This window comes from Lissotriton helveticus, chromosome 4_1, assembly GCF_964261635.1.
Source record: "Lissotriton helveticus chromosome 4_1, aLisHel1.1, whole genome shotgun sequence".
In the NCBI taxonomy this organism is placed as follows: domain Eukaryota; kingdom Metazoa; phylum Chordata; class Amphibia; order Caudata; family Salamandridae; genus Lissotriton; species Lissotriton helveticus.
Window position 1 is genome coordinate 1315166226 of NC_136063.1, and position 17931 is coordinate 1315184156.

Sequence of the window (17931 nt, forward strand, 5' to 3'; positions counted from 1 at the left end):
TACAAATATCAATTATGTCTAATTTTCCCTCATTTTAAAAAAAACATCTTTATTGGGGTTTTGTAGCAGCACACCACAAAAGGCATGCATTTGTTTTTCAGGCACAATTACAGTGTGTAAAGGTAATGTTAAAATAAGTCATCAAATAATAGAGTAGCTTCTTGAGAGTTACTGTTCGGCACTTACTTTACTGCTTGTGCAGTGCTAATGCTTTATAAAAACAATACTGATAATGATGCCTCAATGAGAAAACAGTCACATCTTAGAATGAAAACACTCCTAGCTGTCTGCTTTACAGTCTAAAGAAAGAGGGGAGCAGGGTTAAAGATCAGGTTCAATGATATACATGCCAACTCAAGGAATGGCCTTCTGGCCACTAAGAATACTATGAGGTGGATGTTTTACGTTCTTCTACTTGGATGCAGCTGTTACTTTACATATTCTAAGAAAGACGCAGCTGCATCTGTCCCAGCAGCAACTGAGCATCAGTCAAAGGGGACATGAAATATGTTACTGCATTACCTAAACCTGGAGCCTTCTGGAATTGTAATATAGTCCCCACTTGGAAGCTTGGAGTTAAAGGTTACTCCTCAAAGGGTACCAGCCGAGGCCACTAATATACAGATATTCATTGTTACTTGTGCAATATTCAGATTTTTTTGGGCGCCGTCATTGACACCCATCACCTGCTAAAATCTAAAACAGATTAGAAAGGTAAATGATCCCTCTAGAATACCGAGTGTAAACATTCACTCTGCCATCTGAGAACGGCATGGAGAAATGACCCTTCTGAAAAATAATTTCAGTCTATTGAAATGCTTCCAATGTTCGTAAACCTTGCCTAAAAGAAGCCACAAGTCGCTACTTTGGGACGAAAATTGACAGGTTTTAATTTCTTCTCTAATTTCGAGCTGTTAAATGTTGTGTGACCCCAACTATGTGTCTTGTAAAACACCCAGTGAAGTGAAATGTACGGACAGTAACACTTTTGTAACCAAAACCATAGAATATAAAACTAAATATGCAGTGTTCTTGACCTTTTCATACCTCGAACAACACAGCTTGATTTTTCTTCCAGGTGCTTAGTAGTGAAGCCAACACACTACAAAACACTCCCCTGCAAAGGTTTAATCTTTTTGCAGAAAACAACTTTCCTCGTGCAACAAAAGGCTTGAGCAAACATCTTCACTTTTCGGAAACATCCCCACCCCCCCATCCCGCCGCCCTCCCCCCAAAAAACGCAATACAGATGATTTGTTCACCGGGCTTCAAGCTCATTAAGATTACAAATTCGGCATAAAATACTGAAAGGGCAGTTTGTAATGTAATTTAAGCATGAACCCTTGTGTCAGCTGTTCCACTTACAGTAGAGTGACTGCTTCTTTTAAAGCTGTGGGGCACTGCACACTGTATCAAGAGAGCAGCCAGAAAATCAGTCTTTCAACATTTCGTCTATCTATTGGTCATTTTACCCATCCATTCACACATCCGTTATCTATGCGTGCAACCATTATTTGACCCATCATTCAAATAAAGCCTTTCGTCCATCAATCAGTCCTTTTGTACATCGATCCTTCCTCTCAGGTTCCTGTTGCTTTGCCTTCCATTCTCTCAGGTCCGCACTTAGTATGCCATTCTTCCATCATCTTAGATTTCCATTTACGCTGCTATCCTTTCACCCATCCTCTCAGATTTCCATTTCTGCGTCTATTCTTTTGCCCATCCATCAATCATTCCTCTCAGATTTCCATTTACTATGCCATCCATCCATCCTCCAAGATTTCCATTTGCTTGCCATCCATCCATCTATAATCCAAGATTTACATTTACTCTGCCATCCGTTCATCTGTCCATTCTGTCATCCACTTTTCCACCCATCCTTTCACCTACTCACCCCCCATCCCTTCACCCACTTATCCATCCACCTTTTTATCCACCCTTCCACCCAGGCGGGCAACTAGAGCCAAATTTCGGTGGGGGGGGGGATGAAAAATATTTCGGGGGGGCTAATTCAACCAACCACAGACAGAGTGGCTGTAAGAATGGGCGAACACACAACAAAAGTCTAATTTACAATTAATGGTCTTTTAAAGACCTGTTAAGTACTCTGGTGCGGCTGCAATTAGATGCTCGCCAGCCCGCGAAGACGTGTCAGCCCGGGCTGACACGCACGACGGGGGGGGGGGGGGCTGAAGCCCCGTGAGCCCAACGGGTGTTGCGCGCCTGCTTCCACCTATACATCTATCCTTTCACCCACCAACCATCTCATCCATTTACCCATCCATCCTTTCAGCCGATCATCTATCCATTCTTTCATCCACTCCTCCTTTCACATCCACTCATCTATTCATTCTTTCACGGTTCATGCATCCACTAGTCCATTCTTCTTTCCTTTTCTATCATTTCACCTTTACTTTACTGTTAATGGTGACCTTTTATCTGGCAATTGACAAATAAATGGGCCAATAAAGAACCTCATCCCACTGTAGCTGCTAAAGCAGGGGGTTCATGACTCCCCTACACCGTGTCACCTGCCTCTTTTGGACCTTTAGCAACCTTGTTCAAGGCTATCCTCGTGGCATTACTTTCAATTTTTTCTGCTTGGACTCTTCTTAAGGTGAAAATCTGGGACTGGATTTAATCTTTTCTGTGGAGACATTCAAAATATCCCCAGGTGGGTACAGCCAGATCCTTCTAGAAACCATCCATGTGTGTTGCCTGTAGGGCAGATGCTGTCACCATTTATTCAGGTCTTGCAACTGGAAAATATGGCCCTCAACATGGCCACCTCCAGCCACCAATATCTGAGCAATGTCCAACATTTCATCGAACTGCACCAAGCATGGAGGACGTGCACCACCCTGTGAATCATTCAGCCATCACTGAGCCATTGATGTGCAATGCACATCTCAAATTTGGATCCATTTGACATTAAAGGAACCCAAGAGAAGATCTCGACCCCATTACCAAGAAACTCTTACCAGATTTTTCTTTCTAGGTTTGTTACCACTGCTTTCTTCATTTCGGTGGGTACCACCTTCGTAACCCCAGAACCCCAACCCCTTATGGTTCTCTGCATTCCTGTATAAGCAACATTTGTCGATCAACCCTCCCTGCCTCTGACACACTAACACACACTACTCCTCACCTCAGTAAATCATTGTCATTGTTTTCAAGGTATTTCTTTCTAGATTTGTGTTCCTACATGTCAAATGCAATCATGGCTATCTGTACTGAAAACAGACAGAGGTTACTCTTAATCTACCAACCAGATCTAGGCGTTTATGGTTACGTTCCGTTTCATATATTATCAGAAAGGTCCACAGTAAGGACTACCACCAATAACTCTTATGGATAGAAAGAAGATTCATTCCACTGTGTATATTCAGATTGGTTCTCCAAGGAACAGCAAGGCTATAAATTGATGGTAGCAATGACTTGATGAACAAAGGTCTTCCCGACAGTACATTGCAGACACTCAAGTCTATACTTCACACAGTTACATACCAGACTTCGGGAGTCACGCACTTTGTTTATATTTATTTTGGTTAGGTTGCACAACGTTGGCTAGCAGTTAATCTACAGATCTCTATCGGCTCAGCACTCCAATCATAAGAACTGGAAAGTTCTGCTTATTTAGTGGAGAAGCTTGTTCTCAGTGGACTGCGTTTCGGCCCACACTAATTGCCAGTTTCCGAGATTAATTCAAGAAATCCGCCCCTCCCTTTTTTTTATTTTCATCAAGCTTATTATTTCACAGTCGCTTTGCTGACAAATGTACTACTGCTATTGAGCGTAACAGCCCTAGCCTCACTAACATTTCATAGACTGTTCTAGTGCACTTATGTTCTATCTCCAATATTGATTCTAAATTTAATTATAATACTGATATTCCTTTGCTATATTTTACGTTGTACTTTATTTTGATGCCAACAGTTCCAAGACGTTTTCGTAAATGTATCCATAATTAACTAAGGTGCAGGACTTAGAAATCCTAGGCAAACCCCCTAACAAGATGCCAACATCTATCTTTGAAAAACATATTCAGGGCGAGCTTTACTTCAGCACAAGTGCTTCACCCCCATTGGCTCTGCACCTCTAGAAATGATGCAAGAAAATGCAACAGTGCCTGGCAGAAGATCACTAGTAGGAAACTAAGCATTTACAATACAGGGGTAGACAGGACATTAAAAATACTAATTGTCAAAAAGAGGCTGGACATGGAGACAATACACTGGAAAGGGTAAGCTGAATGGTTAATCACGGTTGTGACCAGCCGCGGTCTGTGCAGGTAACAGCAGTGGGGCGGTGGGGAGGGGTAAGGGGGGATTTCGAGGGACGATGCAGAGGGAATACTAATTATTTATTTAATTTACCCCTCTGCATCGTCCCTCGAAATCCCCCCTTACCCAGCCCCATCGCCCAACCGCTGTTACCAGCACGGACCGCGGCTGGTCCTGACTGGTCACATGACGCAGCCAAAAACATCCAGAAAGTGTGCAAAGTACAGCTCAGACAGAATTGTGATGACTCAGGCTAGTCTGGGTACAAGTGCTGGAGAATGCAACACTCTGTTGTGGCCTTGCTGTGAATCACGATGAAAGTACACACCGATGATTGTGACATAATATCCTCGTCTTGATAATTGTCACAACTAAAAGAATGAGCTGCTGTAAAAGTCGAGAAAACATGTATACACCGATTGAGATATAATGTGCTTGTCTGGATTGTCAGGGCAAGGAATGAAGGCCAACGTATACAATAAAGATAGTGACGCAATGACCTGGACCTTATGGACTGTCAGGGCTCAGAACCACCTCTTGAAAAAGGAGAATAATATGACAAGAGCAAGGAGTGCAGCTCATCAGCACCTGAAGCCAATGAGTAGCCAACACGGTTGATGATTTATGCCTGGGGCATGCAACAAGAAAGGGGTAAATACCAGCCAATATGTGACAATAGACTTCATAGGGACACAAAGGCGTAAAAGATGTGTGTTTTTCTATTGATAATGGTAAACTATTATCGTGTGTGGGTAAACAGTGCAGAATGCTGCTTTTGCCTGTCTGTGCTAATAATGATTCTGTTTGAATGCAGGCTCAGACAGGATGGTAGAACTGTGCTTCACCTATGCTGAGTAAAGACTTCCCAAGCGCGCTGTATCCTGCTGGGTAAGCAGTGGGCAAAGGCTTCTCGCCTTAATGTGTACAAAGAACCATAATGACCCAGCATGGAGGTTAGTGGGTAGCCCCACTCCACTGTCCTAGAGAAACTGAGCGGGCTCAGGGCAAGAGCTGCTGAGAAACCCCGTGACCCTTGTAAGACGGGATACAGAGTTTTCTTGTTTGATAGTGATTTTTCAAACAAGAAAAGGGAATTCTGATCAGACATACTAAGTCAACAAAAATCCAACTCTTACACACTCAACGCACATAACAGATGACTAAACCAGCCTGAAGATGAAAATGTGTCCACTTTATCCTTCAAACTAATTGGAGGCCACTCCATCACACAAAGCAAACCATTTCAAATATTCAAAGAAACTGTTCTGAATGCAATTGGTGCACTAGCCACTGCAAAAACATAATGCTTTTGCAAAAAACACCTTCCTGCTTGATTCGGGTGCTTCTGAATAGTTCCAAATGCCGTCAACTCCTAACATTGACATGAGCCAGCAGATATTCTAGATCATTTCCATATCTGCATGGTAAGGTGAAGTGCCTAATAATTACAGTCTTTGCAAGTGGTGTTTTCTGGCTGAGTTGGACATTGTGAACTGTAGGCTTTTGTCTTCCACTCAGACAATTGTGTGTGATGTTCCTTGATAACAGAGTGGTTACAGCAGCAGCCAAGCTGGTGTCAGAACCATGTCACAAAGAACCATGTTGCATTTCAGCAGATGTAAGCTGACAACCACAGCGCTATGTTGATCGCGCCAACTGGCTTCTGAGGTGAGGTTTACTAAAGGGACCAGAGGTCACCAGGATGGGTTGGACACTGCTGCTCCACTCTCTTCACTCACACATGGAGGGTTAACCAGCAGAAGGAGCATGGCTTGATCATGGTATACTCGATTGCCCTTTCCTCCACCCTGTGACACAGGGTGTATTGGGTGGAACTGAATGAGGGTCTACGAGTGGCTAGGAAGGTCAGCAGGGAAGTCTTTAACACATGCATAACACGCTAAATCATGGGCTTTCCTATCTGAAATGCTCGCTGTTTATGGTAGTTACAAAGACTAAAAAGAGCCTGGACAAAAAACGAATTATCCTGTCAGAAGTGCCAATTAACATACTGTAGTCTATAGGATTCTAAAGACCACTCCCGGTGGCTATGTAATATTACTGTTAGCGGGGTCTGCTGTGAGGTGCTGCCTGCTCTCTCTCCTATGCTTAGCATGCTGCTGCTTGTGAGGCCCGAGCTCAAGTCAGCAATATTCATACAAACACCTACATCCTCCATTCATTAAAATATTTTCTATTATTTCATCAATAATCTATTCACCATACACCCACTAGTCAACACTCACTGCGAATTTACCACCAGTGTAGCATCTCTCCATTCACCATTCATTCTGACTACCACAGAATTTATCAGAATGCAATAGAGAAAGCCTCAGGAACTGGACACACAATTCCAGGGACGGTACCTAAACTGGTCAGAAGATGCCAGAGGCGGACTCAAAAATTGGCCACAACAATGAATGTGGCTCAAAGAGATTCAACTGAAGTACCAGACAATATGCCAGAGGTGGCTTTCAGATAGTGACACTATGCCAGGCAATTACTGTAAACTAAAACCAATGCTCCAGGTGAGGTATCACAATTAAAATACAATTTTGCAGATGACCCCTTCAGAACAGGAATATCGAATAGGCGTAGAAGCTGCTACCACTCATATTTCCATCATTACCCTGGTAATCTTTTGCTGCCAATGGTCTTAGCGTCACGATGGTAGTAGCAGGAACGGAAAGTAAACTGGACTCTAACCTACTGCGAAGCAACTCAAAGGCTACTGAAATGCGATGGGTGAGACATGGGTCATGTCATGAGGGGAGGAGATCAAAGAGTGCTTGCTTTCACTATTGGTACCCTGACATGTCCGCGACTCGACATTAATGCTGCAAAATGTCCCTGTGCACTCGTAATAACACCTTGCTAGTGATGTGCACAACCACAACCCATCCCCCTTTCGTTGCTGGCTTCATTCTCTCTCTAGATGCACCTTCCGAATTACCTTCACTATGCATGTGGACCATCCTATTGTTTACCTAGTTTAAGAGCATCCAACAAAGGAATTCAAAGATGCTCATGGGCAGGTGATTCTTGTACTGCACCTCTCTGTTCATACAGGAAAGTTTGAACTGTTGTTGCTCATGTTGCACCATTTCTGCACGCAAGGGAGGGAGGCTTGCACTGCTCCCAAGGGCGGCTCCTCAGCTATGGCGGAGGAGTGTCACCCCACTGCTGAAATGCAGCAGGCAGAAGACAAATAAAATCACAATAAAACTATTTTGCTTTTTTAGTTTTGACTTCCAATCTGCTAATCTAGGGTGAGGTGGGGCCAAGTCGCATCAGCAGCAGGGGTAGGAGGAGTGGTATGCACTGAAAGTGGGCATGTCAGTTTGGCCGGCCATCCACGTCCGGCCAAACTGCCAGGCACACCTGGATATCTCCAGGCTGTTCCTTGGAGACATCCACAGAGCTCAGGGACTCCCAGTCCCTGCTGGAGCATGAGATTGTCCCGCTCCGCCAAATCCTAGGTGCGGCCAACCTCTTTGCTAGGGCCGGTTTCAGACGATTTTGTTACAGGGGGCCGATATTGTCGGCCTCCAGTAACAAACTAGCCCCCACCCTAGTGGTCCACTGGGTAAACACCCGGTGCCCGCTACGGCCAGTCCGGCCCTGCTCTTTTCCCTTAAAGTCCTGTCTGCATTACTGCAGTCATTTGGCAACTGATACATTCAAGGATGCGGATGGTGGTGTGCAGGTAAGCTCAACATACACATTTATTTCAAACCAAAAACAATTACATTAAGGGCTCGCCTACGTACAAATGTTTCTTGGCTGATGACTGCATTGTATATAAATGAGCATTATATGAACATTTCATGTACATCATGTTATAAATAAACGCATGCCTGCTATTCTTCTATGGTGTTAAAATGGTACCAACGTTTGCCTGCAAAACTGAACGCTGACAATTAGTAACTTACTTTAAAAACAGAATGCATCTCTTTGAAGCTGGAACAATGCCCCGTAACATCCACTCACATCTTTGTCATCTCTCCAATATGTGGGGCTAGCCGCTTAGAACAGCTTTTAATACAAAGGAGACGAGGAAATGTTTTGATAGGGGCAAAATTGGCAGAGTATTGTATTTCCTTGCATAAAGCTTGGATGAAGCTGACATTTTCCCACTGGTGCAGCAGTAATTTACAGGCATCTTTTAAGTGGTGGCAATTAGAATAATCATTAAAATGTATCTTAATTACAGAATCCGTGCTAGTTTAAATTCTAATGAACAGTAATTAACCTGCAATTAGTTTTATTACACCCACGTTTCTGTTGTGATGTCGACACAGCTTTAAATTGATATCTGACAACCGATTGCACTTCTGCCTATCGGAAGGAGAAGAGAACCGTGCCAGACTCCAGGCATCACATTCTGTCAATACCAGGCAATGCCCAATAACCCAACAGAATTAATAGACTGCAACCACATGAAAGATGATAAAGCGGTTTACTATGCAAGCCAATAAGTGGCGGTGCACCAACAGCAGACCACAGCGAGGAACAGAGTGCACTTTCAGCAAACAGGAAGGTAAACCTTGAAGGCAGATCTTCAAAGACTAAAATGAATCAGACCGTAGGTGTGCAAGTTACAGATAAGCAACCTGTGTACACCCCCAGCTCAAACACCGCATGTTTGCTTTGGAAGGCCTGGGCACTTTTACTACGCACAGAGAAAGCGACAAATTCCCACGCCATACACGTGGCTCTCATTGGCAATCACTTGCTTCGGTTAGAAGGCTTATTCTGTACTGTTCAATTCGTACTGCGAAGGTCTTTGCCAAGTCTCTACCAGCATGGCCTTTGAAAGAAGCAATGCAGCATACACGCGTGTCACAAGAACAGATTTCCGTCTGATGAAATTCCTAAAACACTTTGGCTCTCAAAAAGGTGCCCTGGGCCCAAAGAAATGTACTTTGGTCAATACAAAGCAATTAAGAAAGTGCTGAAGGTGTAGGTGGAGCGGTCAGTGTGACGTATGTTTCAAAGACAATTCAATTCTGACTTGGCGTGAGTCTCGCACCTTGGACCACAATTCCACTTCGGTCCATTCATGGAGGCTTCACTGATCAAGTATTATATAAGGCAGTCATAATCCACGCTGAGACCATTAACTCGAAGTCCAATACCCGTAAACACTGAGCCAGCGGAATTTTGAACAATGACAAGTGTCTTTTTATATATCTCGGAACACTGAATTAAGAAGAGAGTGAGATTTAATATCTACAGTCCATTCCGACAGCAGAAACCACGAATAAAGCTTGCAATAAAAAGTAGGTGTGCCTAAAATAACATCGGACCACAGTCCCTATTAACCTCTTGCCTCTAGCCAACTCATGGTCTCAATTGGGCAAGAAGCAGCCAAGTCAAGTGCAATATATGGCACTATTTGGCCACTGTTATTAATCCATAAGAATATTAATAATAATAATAATAATAAATACATTTAAAGTAAGTGCAGGAGCACAATTTATTTCTGCCAAATGCTGGGACAGCTGAACACCAGTACTAACTAGCCTTAACTCCCTCTAATGCCTGTTTCAACCACCCCCTGCTATTCTCATCTCTCTATCACATTCCTGAAGGTTCTTTTCAGTCCTGCTTTCTCCCTTTGGCACAGTTTTCTTGTCTTTTGTGTCTTGTTTTTGCTTTGCTGCCTTCTCTTTCTCTCTCTCTTTTCTGCCTTTCTTTCTTTGCTCTCTTGCAAAGTTTGAGGACATAAAGTTCCGGTCCCGAGTGCTAGTGTCTACATGTAATTACCGCCAACAATTAAACAACTGAGATAGGAACAGTCTGCCTTGGACCACTGAAGCCCAGACATTATTAGAAAATGGCACTCTACAGAAGTGCACCATCCTCTCCAATAAACTAGAACTCTAATCGTTTCCTAGGTTCTTAACCATCAGGACTACTTTGTGGGAAAGCTTTAACGTTGTGTGTCAGAGGGAAGACATTTTCCAGTTCTTCTGAGCAGGATAAGTCTGTGTTCCAAATCTACAGCACTAAAACCACAGGTTGTGTGAAGTATCAAACCCTACAGCTCAATATCACTCCAGTAAATAGGGCACAAGCTACTATAATTAAAAAGCTACCCTGTTTATCGTTGTTTTATCAATCCATACGTTCACTTTGCAACCGAAAACGCAAAGGAAAACTTGCAGGTTCCTACCCGGATTCCTTTTTTAGGCTTTGCCTGCACAGTAATTTGCAATATCTGTTGTCAACAAAAAAACAGCTTAAAACAGGCTTAGAGCCCACCCATTACTTACAATTGGCTGGCTTCAACATCACTTGTTTACCTGCTTCCTCCTAGGGTTTGACTGTTTCTCCTGCTGTGGAGCCTGAACCAAGAACAGCTTCCTGTCTGCAGTCACTGTGCTTTGACTGCAGTGTGGGAATTGACCATTATGAGCAAGGTGTACTACCAGATTTTTGGCTTTACTGTTTTTGCTGGTTCTACAATTCTGTGCACTTCACTCTCCTAACCAGTGTGACAGTGCATGTGCTGCCCCTTTAACCCCTTCGAGGCGGATGACGAGCTCAGCTCGTCATGAGTTACCCCTCTCGTATGCTCATGACGAGCTGAGCTCGTCATGCACCGCTGCTTTTTTAAAAACCCAGCGCACAGCAAAAAAGCCTTTAGCACGCATGCGGTTAAACCTAATATGAAACTGTATATTTAACTTACCTGTGCGCCCTCTGTACACAGGGCTGTATGGCCCTAGGTACCAAGGGTACAAGGACTGCAGCATCCATTGCAAATGCACTTCAGTGACAGTGAAAACATGACTGCAGGCCTACCACATATATCCTGGATGTTGAGGTTTTAAATTGCAAATTAGTCCTCCTGTGAAAGTCATCTCTTTTGAGAGGTCAAAACCTCGTTTTAATATTTATAAATGTAGGCTTTATTGCCCATTAAGTAGAGTGCATGTTATATTTAAAGGTAGGACTTCATGGAATTTTATGTTAAACATTATCCTTACAGAGAGAAAACCATAAAACAAATTTCATTGAAGTAAGGCAGTTGACTGTCCTTAGGAAAACACTGGGTTACATTGCTATGTTTATTAATACTTATTTAGATGAGAAAACAGAAAACTATTTAATAGTTATAAAAAAATCCAATTCAATGGTGAAGTCGGATTTTTGATACATGTTAAGTAAAAGGTACTTTAAGTAAGTTACCATTTTCCTTCATAAAACTTCAATAGGCCCATTTGCATGTGTTTCCCACTTCTCCCGACCAGTAATTAGTATTTGAATAGGTGGGAATGAGATCGGAATGCCTCCCAGGCACAAAAATATGCAAACCTGAAAGGGCCGAGAACCTGATAGAATATCCAGCGTGGGGCTGTGAGCATGCTTTTTGACATTAATCTCATCTCCTGAGTGGCAGGTCTTCTGGAGTTTAAATACAACAGTTAGGGCGCACTTCAAGGGGCGAGAACAGAATGCCAAAACAATTCTTGTGTATGCTCTCTCATTTGCTAGAAAACCCTACTTTTTTCTGCCATACTTCTGTCTCTGAGGTTATTGGGGTTATAGTGACTACTTCAAACTTGATTTTAATGCTGGATGTAGGACTGCACTGGGATTAGCATAGTATATGTTCCACATACTCCCCCAGCTCTAGGAACCCAAGTTTATTGTGACCAGACTCTTGCCATTTTGGAAATGCCCAAAGTGGATAGGGTTGGCCCTGGAAATTTTTACCTCATTGTTAAGGGCATGCCCAGAAGACATTCCTACCCACTAACTTGTGCCAGGCATAAATGAGGCACCTCCAGGGTCGCACTTCAGAACACTCCCGGACCTGAGGAAGAACAGAAGGTGAGTGAACCTGCTGTCTGTGACCTGAGAAAAACTCTGAAAGGAATACACCTTCTCTTTCTTGAACACAGGGCAAAGAAGTGGTTTCCAAGGGCCATAAGGTTGACCTACTGTTAAAGCTGCATGAACACAACAAGCTAAAAGAGGCCTTTTCTTGCAACTGCCCCACTGATCAGTGGCAAATGGACCTGGGATGGATCCTGCTGTTTGGCCTTTGTCCTACACCCTGTAAGTCTCAAAGTTCCTCCTCTGATGTCCTGGAGTCTTTAGACGTGTGCTCATGTGGTTGATTGGTACATAAAGGATCTAAGTCTGATTGAAAAATGTTTGCCCAACACGTACTTAGTTGGTGTATGAGACCCACACTCCACCACGGTCAATGTCATATTGTGCCTAGGTCCTGGTCTATCGTGACAATTGACTATCACTAGCGCCTTATGTTTCTTGGTTCTATTTCTACTTAAAACTTTAACAATTAATATCTCCGGTTCCCCTAATTGAATTTTTGTCATTTTGGTGTAATTTTGTTTATTGAAGTTTACTCAAATTTTCTAGTACGGATTTGGATTTCTATTGTTTTGCATTTCAACTTCATTACTGTTTAAGTACTGCACAGATACTTTGAAGACTGACTTTAGTTTAATCTTTCTGCTCTGTGACATAGCAACCAGGGGGTTAAGCTGAGGTTACTTTAGTGACTTCAAGGGTTCACCCTGACATGTGCTGAGATAGCTCCTTGAAATGGGTAGTCACCCCCTCAAACCCCACCCCCAATATTAATCCAAGTTCTAACAAAAAGTATTACTTATTTCCTTCCACTACTTAGTTTTCAGCTGCAAATCTTTTCCTTGTTGGCAAGCACATAACATATGCTTGTACTTTCCAGTTACCTCCCTTGTGTATCCTTGTGTATTTCCCCACGTTCCTTGGTTGATTTGCTCTTTCTCTGGCCTTGTGCTTCGCCTGGCAGTGTGCTCACTCTCCTGTAGTTCTTCCCCTGCATTGCTTTTTTGCTCGTATGCTCCTCCTCATGCTCCATGTTGCACTCTCTTGTTTGTCCGTTTGCTTCCCCCAGCACGTTCGGGTTGTTTCCCTACCCATTGCCCCAAAAGCCTCTCATGTTGCGTCTACCCACCCTGCGTTGCCTTCCTCTGCCCTCCTGTTGCTGCCCCTTACCCCCTGGGATTCCAATCCCTCTCTTCGTGTTGCTTCCTCTCACCTGTGTTACTTCCCTTCACCACCTCATGTTCTTTAACAGGGAAACAAAAAGCGTTAATTTGTAGGTGTGCACATACTTAGTGCATGTCTACATAAACACTTTTGTCTTTTTTTTAGCCATGGTGCACAGCATGGCTAAAACTATTGGAAAAATCAATAGGTCTTAAATGTGAGATTGGTGGCTGTGCTAATGTTAAGTTATTAAACCATATATCACAAAAAATGAAGGAAAAAAACAGAGAAATCGCTGCCTTAACATGGTGACCCTATGCTTGCAATGAAAATTTTAAATTTAAAAATAACCACTGCACATAATTATAACATAACAGTACGTTCATTTCCTTCCAGGTAGTTACACTTAAAACAGGTAAAGAAGCTATTTTAGCTTCAAAGCACATCACAGGAAATTATGATACTTATTAACAGAGAGAAAAGGACTGAATTACTATAAAACGAAGACAGTTTACATTCACATAAAAAAAAAAAGATAAATAATTCAAAGAAAAGCCACAACAATAACTAAGTTACAGAGTGGTAATGTTCCCCATCCTAATGGATTTCCGGTGGAGCTGTTTCGATGTTTATCAGAGCGCATACCTAATCATCTGTCAGCAGGATATATACTGAGGCTAGAACTATGGGAGGTCTGCCCCCGGATCTACTCATGGCCATGGTCACACTAATAAGGAAACAAGGAAAACCCCACTGCATGATCACAATTCATTTAGGCTGATTTCACTGCCAATTATGAAGTGTAAAACTCTGGCTAAGAATAGACTTTACACCTGCATTAACAAAATGGTACACCCAGACCAGTATGGTTTTATGCCCAGTGGAGACGATAAGGCATAATCTCAGGAGGCTCAGTTTAACTCTAGATCGCATGTGCTCAATGAGAGAACCAACAGTGCTTTTGTGGCCCGATACAGAAAAAGTATTTGTTTCTGTTGAATTGTGCTATTAGTTGGCAATCCTCAGAATGATGGGCTTTGGTACCAGCTTCATAATTGGGGTTAAATTATTGTGCACACCACTAATGGTATGTGTCAGGGTCAACAAGGTACTGCCAATCGCATTTGCTTTAAACCGAGGGACCTGACAGGGATGTTAGTTCTCCCCAACGTGGTTTGCCTTAATCATAGAGCCATTGCCCTGCTGGATCATTGGCAACATCTTTTTTTTAGGGGAATGAACTGGGAAGGTGAATTGTATTCCATGGGCTCACTTTATGCAAACAATGTTTTGTTATATTTGGCAGACCCGCAGGAAACCGTTAGGTGTTGTAGAGCTCTCTGGGTTCCCAATAGACTGGCCAATGTCAAACCTGCATCCCTGGGTCCCTTGATCCCAAATGCTGCTCAGATTGGGTGGAGGCAAAGTGACGTCCCAGAGAAGATGCTATATAGGCTAGCTGCCTCTTAATGGAAATCCAACTTTTGAACAGAAAATACACTATAACAGAGACCATATACCAGTGGGCATATGGGATGATCATCCGCCATCATCAAAGTATAAAAAAATTACTTTGGAACAATGGTATGGTGGTAGGGTGGCAGCTAGGCATAACATCACTAGATTACCACTAAAGCTTCAGGACAGCTGCTGTATTATAGATTAGTACATGCTCACTGAATGGGAAAAATACAAAAGTATGGGATTCACAGGCACATTCTCAAACTGGTTTAATAGTAGGTAACACCTCGAAGGGTGGCAGCGCCCCCTTCAGTACAATAAGGCCAAACCAGGTACTGCCCTTGTTATCATCCACTCTTAGCAGTGGAAAAACCTGAGTTGGACACTGAGTGATTTGTATAACAAAAAGGATATGGGGGCAGCAGTGTTATAAGTGGTTGTCTAATAGCTAAAATCTGGTGACTACTAATGACTTAGTCCATTTATGATGAAGTACAAGCAAACCGCAAAGAGATACAGACACAATATTTGAATAGCCTATCAGGAGAGAAGGTACATTCGCCACAATGCAATTGCTGCAATAAAAATAAAACAAAAGGAGGGAGAAAATCACAAACAACTTGGGCAGAGACTACGTAGCGAATGATGAGACCTTGTGATGATAATCTTTTTTACTAGGGAGCCATTTTGGAGTAGCAAATAAACACAAGCCAATAAATGTAGCTACATTCTTGCATTCACGGACTCATGACAGACGTTGCACTAAACAAAATGCACAACTGTTTTTCATAGCACAGAACGACAAATTCACAGCCATCAAAAGCCAACAGAGGCATTGCCCTGGCATTCGACGGGTGACAGGTGTGATTTCGGGCTGGTATGAGAGAAAAGGCAACTTTTATTCTTATCTTTTCTGAGGATATTTGTGCATGCCACGGGAAATACATATATTGGTATCATAGCAAGTGACACATTTCTCAAAACACTACATCTGCAGTGGAAAATCAAAAACGCAAGATACCTGGTAGAAATGAGGCCAAAAGATGTTAATTGCCAGCTCGGCTCTGTTCCACCTGCCGCTGGCACCGCTGGATACGTTCCAGACGGGGCTCCCAATGGGACCATTGTTGACCTTCACGTAAACGTTCAAGAGACCAGGGTTGGATCCGCTCTTGCTTGAAACAAAGTAATGGAAATCGATGCAATGGGTGTCGTTTTCCTTCAGCTGGGGTAACAGAAGGTGGGCTTTCTGCCCTGCAAATCTCCCTGAAGTGTTTACCAGCATGAAAGACCCTAGAACGAAAAATACTAGAATTAATGTTCACAAATAATTAGGCTACAGGGCAATATGTTTAATTAAAAAAACAACAGATGGCAAAAAAGGTAAAATATATATTTTACATAACACTGTCAGGATCTATTTCCTAAGAACGTGAAATTAGCAACCTTACATTTACTTGTTGTCCATGGATAAACACACTTTAGACAATGTTCGTGGCACAGTTACAAAATAGACTTAAAAAGGGTGTCGTATATTGTTTGACATTTGAGCCCCTGTATTTTTTTTGGTTTTTATTTTCTCATGGACTTTGTTTTCCAAGCAGATCACCTTTTACAATGGTAGGAGCTGCATGCTGAGTTGTTCCTTAAACACATCTGTTGTAGTTTAGTCCTATTCCATGCCCCTCTTTTCTTCCCTTTTTCTTGCGTCACCATGTGCATGGCAGGCACTGCACTGGGTAATTTGTGTCACTTTTAGCATGGTATGCCCTCTTTCTTCCTTTTTGCACTCTTAGTCTATAAACTTATTTGAGAATGCTTCTTAAATGTCCGGCAGGGGAGGTTGCACCACAGCACCAAGACCGCCCTCCTCGCTGCCACGAACAACATCTGTGCCCTCCTCAACTTAGGCGAACCTGCAGCCCTCACCCTCCTGGACCTCTCGGCTGCCTTCGATACCGTCTCTCACCGCACCCTATGCACAAGACTCCATAACCCTAACATCCTCGACAAAGCCCTGTAAAGGATCTGCTCCTTCCTTAGAGGCCGAACACAGAGAGCCAGACTACCTCCGTTCCTCTCGCAACCCACAGAGATCAGCTCCAGAGTGCCACAGGGATCCTCCCTGAGCCCTGCGTTTTTCAACACCTTCATGGCCCCGCAGCCATCGTCAGGAACCAAATACCTGGAGGTGTCTTGGCACTGAAGACCACAGTGAGCATGTTTAGCGTCTAGTCCTGAAACAGCCAGGTCTTTAACTTTCTCCTAAAACACACTAAGGAGCTGGCATTCCTGAGTTCCATTGGAAGTGCATTCCAAAGTTTAGAGGTGCCGTAGTGAAAACGGCGGCCACCCCAGTACGCAGTACGGATTCTGGGGACTGTGAGAAGTCTGACCCCCGCAGAACGTAGGTGTCTGGTCGGTTGGTACCATACAAAAAGATCCTGGAAAAAAGAGGGGCCTGTGTGATTCAAAGCTTTATAGGCGAGACACGGTGCCTTGAACTTAATACGCTGAGGAACAGGGAGCCAGTGCAGATTGCGGATTTCCGTAGATACCGCTTTATGCCTGGGGATATTGAGCAATAAATGTGCAGCTGAGTTTTGGACCATCTGAAGCTTCTTTAAACATTGCTTCTGACAATTCAGATATAGCCAATACAGTAGTCTAATTTGGACTGAATGAGAGATGTTACTACCGTTTTTCTGGTATCCGCCTGGATGTACGAAGTATCTTCCTTATTTTCTTTATAAGAAAATAGGAGGCAGAGACAATGGTGTTGATCTGCTAACAGAGTGTTAATTTATTGTCAATCCATACACCCAAATTCTTGACTTTGGCTGCTGGTTTGGGAGGTGTACCCATCTCTGCTGGCCACCACAGATTGCCCCAGGTTGGCTGCATGTTACCAAAGATCAAAACCTCAGTGTTTTCGGAATTAAGTTTGAGGCAATGTGCATTCATCCATCTGTTGATTGGGCCATACAGTTTTGGAACTGGTGGACAGGAGAGGTTTGATGTTTGTATGCACTTACCACAATCTGGGTGTCGTTGGCGTATGACGTCATGCTAAACCCAAATTGTGGGAAATAATTTATTATTAATTATTAATTGGTTGTTAATTTTTATTAATTAATTAATTGGTAATTATGTCAACTGTTATTTTTTTAGGAGG

At 43.0% G+C, this 17931-nt stretch overlaps 1 protein-coding gene across 18 annotated transcripts in view; it reads right to left on the reverse strand.

The window, feature by feature from the left end:
* PTPRM (protein tyrosine phosphatase receptor type M) overlaps positions 1-17931 on the reverse strand; it is a 1498021-nt gene that overhangs the window by 1115616 nt on the left and 364474 nt on the right. For all 18 annotated transcript variants that reach the window (XM_078687901.1, XM_078687900.1, XM_078687899.1 and 15 more), the window contains exon 3: positions 15778-16049. In XM_078687901.1, the coding sequence (XP_078544027.1) occupies positions 15778-16049 (272 nt within the window). The remainder of the gene's footprint in view (positions 1-15777; positions 16050-17931) is intronic.